At 38.9% G+C, this 6,414-nt stretch overlaps 1 protein-coding gene across 2 annotated transcripts in view; it reads right to left on the bottom strand.

Moving 5' to 3' along the window:
* UPF2 (UPF2 regulator of nonsense transcripts homolog (yeast)) overlaps positions 1-6,414 on the bottom strand; it is a 140,571-nt gene that overhangs the window by 107,258 nt on the left and 26,899 nt on the right. For both annotated transcript variants that reach the window (XM_011974897.1, XM_011974896.1), the window contains exon 4: positions 3,673-3,833. In XM_011974897.1, coding sequence (XP_011830287.1) covers positions 3,673-3,833 — 161 coding nt within the window. The remainder of the gene's footprint in view (positions 1-3,672; positions 3,834-6,414) is intronic.

The raw sequence follows: 6,414 nt of genomic DNA, 5'->3' as shown, positions 1-6,414 counted from the left end.
AAGAAAATATGACAAGATATAGAAGAAAAAGAAAATATGACAAGATATACAAGAAAAAGAAAATATGACAAGATATAGAAGAAAAAGAAAATATGACAAGATATAGAGATAACAAACGACTTCTCTAAATGGAATTAAATTATTGGACACCGTAGAAGAAAAGATGAGTGAACTTGAAGACATAACAATAGAAACTATCCAAAAGGAAAAGCAGGGAAAAATAATGAAGAACAAAAAGGACAGGACATTAATGAGCTGTGGGACAACTTTGAACAACCTAAAATACCTGTAATTGAGTCCCTATAGGAGAGGTGACAAAGGAGGAAAGAGAAAACACAATTGAAAATAAAGGTCAAGGTTTTCCTAATTTGATGATAACTATACACCCACAGATCCAGGAAGTTCGAGGAACCCCAAGTACAAGAAATGAAGAAAACCATACCAAGCCACACCATAACTAAGCTGCTTGAAATCAGCGATAATGAAAAAATTTTAAAGCAATGAGAGAAAAAATATATAAATTATATAAATAAGAACAAAGGTAAGAAAGATAAGAGCACTCTTGATGGAACAATGCAAGCTAGAAGACAGAGGAGTAACATCTTTAAAGTACTGAGAGAAAAAAAGCTCTTGCCCTTAAGTTCTATGTCTGAAAAAAAAATCTTTTTTTTTAAGATACAGAGTCTCATTCTGTCACCCAGGTTGAATATCTGGGCTCATGCAATCCTCCCACCTCAGCCTCCCAAGTAGCTAGGACTACAGGCTGTGCCACATGACTAGCTAAATTTGTTTTATTTTTAAAAAATTTTTTGTAGAGACATGGTCTCACTATGTTGCCCTGACTAGTCTCAAACTCACCTCAAACAATCCTCCTGCCTTGGCCTCCCAAAGCCCTGGTATTACAGGCATAAGCCACCATGCCTAGACAAAAAGATCTTTTAAAAACAATGACAGGGCTGGGCACAGTGGCTCAAGCCTGTAATCCCAGCACTTTGGGAGGCTGAGGCAGGCAGATCGCTTGAGCTCAAAAGTTCGAGACCAGTCTGACCAACATGGTGAAACCCCATCTCTACTAAAAAGGCAAAAATCAGCCGGGCTTGGTGGCGCATACCTGTAGTCCCAGTTATTTCTTGGGAGGCTGAGGCACAAGAATTGCTTGAACCTGGGACGCAGAGGTTGCAGTAAGCCAAGACTGCACCATCGCATTCCAGCCTGGGTGATGGAGTGACACTCTGTCTCCAAAAATAAAAATAAAAACAATGACAGAATTTTTTCAAGGTCTATTAATTCTGGAAGATGTCTAAAAATACATTTAAAGTCATGACAGAGGGCGATGGCTCACGCCTGTAATCCCAACGCTTTGGGAGGTCGAAACGGTTGGATCACCTGAGGTTGGGAGTTTGAAGCCAGCCTGATCAACATGGAGAAACCCTGTCTCTACTAAAAATACAAAATTAGCTGGGTGTGGTAGCACATGCCTGTAATCCCAGCTACTCAGGAGGCTGAGGCAGGAGAATTGCTTGAATCTGGCAGGCAGAGGTTGCAATGAGCCGAGATCGCGCCATTGCACTCTAGTCTGGGCAACAAGAGTGAAACTCTGTCTCAAAAATAATAATAATAATAATACATTTAAAGTCATTTAAAATGAAAAGAAAAATTAGCTTAAATTTCAGTATGACAATTAGAGGAAAACGGTAAAGAAACCAACTAAATTAATCCCCAAGTATGCTAATTATTATTATTATTTTTTTTGAGACGGAGTCTCACCCAGGCTAGAGTGCAATGGTGCGATCTCAGCAATCTGCAACCTCCACCTCCCGGGTTCAAGCGATTCTCCTGCCTCAGCCTCCTGAGTAGCTGGGATTACAGGCACATACCACAATGCCCAGCTAACTTTTGTATCTTTAGTAGAGAGGGGGTTTCACCACGTTGGCCAGGCTAGTCTCGAACTCCTGACCTTGTGATCCGCCCGCCTTGGCCTCCCAAAGTGCTGGGATTAGAGGCATGAGCCACTGTGCCCGGCCATATGCTAAATATTATACAGAGATTTTGGTTCTAAAATATCATAACAAATATACTGAGAAAGTTCTGAGAAACAAGCCAGGGTCAACCAAAACACAAATTCTATGATGAAACTTTTTTAAAACATTTAAAAAGTTTGGCCGGGTGTGGTGGCTCACACCTGTAATCCCAGCACTTCGGGAGGCCGAGGCGGGCGGATCACGAGGTCAGGAGATGGAGATCATCCTGGCGAACACGGTGAAACCCCGTTTCTACTAAAAACACAAAAAATTAGGCAGGCATGGTGGCGGGCACCTGTAGTCCCAGCTATTCGGGAGGCGGAGGCAGAAGAATGGTGTGAACCCAGGAGGCAGAGTTTGCAGTGAGCGGAGACAGCACCACTGCACTCCAGCCTGGGCAACACAGCGAGACTCTAACTAAAAAAAAGAAAAAAAAATTTTAAAAGTTTGATTGAGACTGAGTTTTTGAGATACTGAATAGGAGGCTGGGTGCAGTGGCTCACACCTATAATCTCAGCACTTTGGGAGGCCAAGGCAGGAGGATTGCTTGAGCTAAGGAGTTTGAGACCAGCCTGAGAAACATGGTAAAACCTTGTCTCTAATTAGCCAGACATGGTGGTGCACACCTGTCGTCCCAGCTACTTGGGAGACTGAGGCAGGAGAATCATTTGAGCCCAAGAGGCAGAGGCTGCAGTGAGCTGAGACTGTGCCATTGCATTCCAGCCTGAGCAACAGAGCAAGGCTCTGTTTCAAAGAAAAAAAAGTGTAAGAATTATGTACATTATTATATAGAAATATAATAAATGCATTCACAGTATACAACAGGTATTTCTTACTGAGAATATTAAATATAAATTTTTCTTTAATTACAAAAGGATATTTTACAAATACTTCACCCTTAAAATTTCTTTTTTTTTGAGACAGGGTCTCACTTTGTCATCCAGGCTGGAGTGCAGTGGCACAATCTCAGCTCACTGCAACTTCTGCCCCCCAGGTTCATGCGATTCTCCTGCCTTAGCTTCCTGAGTAGCTGGGACTACAGGCATATGCCACCACACCCAGCTAATTTTTGTATTTTTAGTAGAGACGGAGTTTCAGTGTTGGTCAGGCTGGTCTTGAACTCCTGACCTCGTGATCCTCCCGCCTCGGCCTCCCAAAGTGCTGGGATTATAGGAATGAGCCACTGAGACTGGCCACCCTTAAGATTTCTAAGTAAACAGAATTGCCAGGAAATTCAAAGATACCTACCTATTACATAAGAATCTGAATGAACTCATCATATTGTCATATGAGTTAATTATTATTTTCTATGTCCAGAGACTCTTCCATTCAGGGATCATTTCAAATAGCTTTTCAAGGTTGTCAATAGGTTTTAACACCATTTCTTTATTTAAAAATTTCTTTAAAAAACAGAGATGGGGTCTCACTATGTTGCCCAGGCTGCTGTCAAAACTCCCGGTCTCAAGCGATCCTCTTACCTTGGGTTCCCAAAGTGTTGAGGTTACAGGCATGAGCCACCATGCCTGGCCCATTTTTAAAATGTTGAAGCCATTTTAAAAATTTAAATTCGCAATACTGCACATCTGACAAGCCTAAAGGTAAGTGACAGTGCTTATAGAAAACACAATGTTTGTTTTTAAGGATATCTTACCTTCTGGTGTTGGTTTGTCTTGAGGAAGATCTGGCATATTTTCATCCAAAAGGTCTGCTAAGGATTGAGAATTTGCCAGCAACTTCTGGTAAGACATAGCAAATTCCTCATACTGTTTATGTCTATCTTCACTGAGCTCCCCTTTAGAATGTAGAATGCGCCTATAAACAAATGAAATCATCTGACAGTCTTATCAAAACAGATGTGATCACAAATTGTTACATATGGGAAACATGCCATAATTTGATTTTCTCATACAAATTTAGTATAATTTTCATTTTTATTTAACAGTTGAATCTAATATTTTCAAAATGTATCTGAAATGTATAATCAAATTTACCTGAACATTTAAATTTTAACACTGGTTCCTCAAAGAATATGAAGCATACTTGCTGAAATACCACAATATTTAACAATACACATCTAAATAATTTTAAATTATTCAGTATTTTATTACAGTCACACTCTTCTCAGATAAAGTTAACCAAAACTAACACAACTATACAAGCCAATTTTCAAAAGCAACAGGTTATAGAAAGAATCAATTATTCTTAAACCTCCATGATTTGAATCAGAAATATCATATTTAACAACGTATCACAAAATAATAAAAAATTATTTGGCTTTTTATTACTGTCATACTTCCCTCAGACATACAGAGCTAACCAAAAATATTTAACACAACTACACAACTCAGTTTTCAAAACCAACAGATTTTGAACAGGTTCAAAAACAACAGAATCAGTTATCCTTAAACTTCCATAATGATTTGAATCAAGATTACCTTTTGAAAAAGCCCACAATCTTCCCCACAGCCAATTCTCAATCTACTGTGCAAGTACTGGTTATTTATCTGGGTAACGGAGAAGTCCACTTACTCAGGCCAGCCCGTATCAAGGAACTAAGGACATAACCACTCTTCCACTTTCCAAGAATACACCAATAAGCCCATAACTACAAATGCAAAACTACTGAAAACACCAAAATGTATAGAATAAAAGTCTTATTATATTCGTGTAAATCACTGAGACTTATATAGCTGGATCCAATTTTTTACATACAAAATATCCATGTGGTACTATAATATTCAAAATTTATAAACCATAATACAAATACAATGTTTCAAAAAGTCAATTATAAAGTTATTTTTACAAGTAATACTTAGAAGTTTTTTATTTCTTGTTATTTGAGTTTTCTTCTGAACAGTGAAGAAAACAAGGTTTTCTATAATGCCATCTTCCATCTTCTAAAAGTTACAGAGAAAAAGGCAGAAAAATTATGCCTATATTTATTCTTCCCGGATTATTTGAAACAATGTCAAAACTTCCCCATTTTGCCCTATTTCTACTCACATAAGCTTTTGTTTAAATACTATAACAAATCAATCTGGCATGGTGACTCACGCCTATAATCCCAGTACTCTGGGAGGACGAGGCAGGTGGCTCACCTGAGGTCAGGAGTTTGAAACCAGCCTGGTCAACGTGGTAAAACCTCGTCTCTACTAAAAATACAAAAATTAGCCAGGTGCAGTGACGTGCGCCTGTAATCCCAGTTACTCAGGAGGCTGAGGCAGGAGAATTGCTTGAACCCAGGAGGCAGAGGTTGCAGTGAGCCGAGATCGTGCCATTGCAATCCAGCCTGGGTGACAGAGCAAGACTCCTGTCTCATAAACAAATAAATACTGTAACAATTCAAGTAACAACATTTTCAATCTTCCAAATATTAGTTCCCATTACAAGTGCATCAGTGCATAGATTCATGAAATCCAGTTATTTCCTCTTTTCAAATCTGGCCTATTGAGGTCTAAAATGAGAAATTTCATTTTCTTATGATTTAAATATACATTAGATATCATTCTACCAACACATTAGTAAAACGTTAAAATAGTTTAACCATAATAATCTAGGCTAAAAAGTGCTTCTCTAAAAATATTGTCATTAGAGAGCATTTTTCCCTCTTCAAACATTTGTTTCAGACTACTGTTACAAACACAAAACTTTTTCAGTAATTTTGTGAATGAATTTTAAAAATTAAAACAAAAACCCATAGCATTTCAACATATTCATACCTATGAAAGACAGCATTAGCACTCTGAATGAGCTTGTTAAAACTTTTAATCAGAAGTTCTAATAGAACTCATTATGGAAGTTAAAAGTCATTAAAAAAATTTTTTTTTTCCATTTACTTTTATTTTTTGTAGAGATAGGAATCTGACTATGTTGGCCAAGCTGGTCTGGAACACCTGGCCTCTAGCAATCCTCCCACCTCAAACTCCCAAAATGTTGGGATTACAGGTGTGAGCCACCACACTTGGCCAAAATTAAGTAAGTTAGTCAAATAAGTAATGCTCAGAAGTAGGTTACTTAGGCTGGGCGCGGTGGCTCACGCCTGTAATCCCAGAACTTTGGAAGGCCAAGGTGGGCGGGATCACAGGGTCAGCAGTTTGAGACCATCCTGGCCAATATGGTGAAACACTGTCTCTACTAAAAATTAAAAAATTAGCCGGGCACGGTGGCAGGCGCCTGTAATCCCAGCTACTTGGGAGACTGAGGCAGAAGAATCACTTCAACCCGGGAGGCAGAGGTTGCAGTGAGCCAAGATTGCACCATTGCACTCCAGCCTGGGCAACAGAGTGAGACTCTGTCTTTAAAAAAAAAAAAAAGAAAAAAGAAAAGAAGCAAGTTACTTAAAAATATCTGCAATGTAGGACTGGGCATGGTGGCTCATGCCTATAATCCCAGC

This window comes from Mandrillus leucophaeus, unplaced genomic scaffold (genome assembly GCF_000951045.1).
Source record: "Mandrillus leucophaeus isolate KB7577 unplaced genomic scaffold, Mleu.le_1.0 Scaffold15, whole genome shotgun sequence".
Classification (NCBI taxonomy): domain Eukaryota; kingdom Metazoa; phylum Chordata; class Mammalia; order Primates; family Cercopithecidae; genus Mandrillus; species Mandrillus leucophaeus.
The sequence above is the reverse complement of the archived record's forward strand: the minus strand, read 5'-3'. Positions and strand labels throughout refer to the sequence as shown.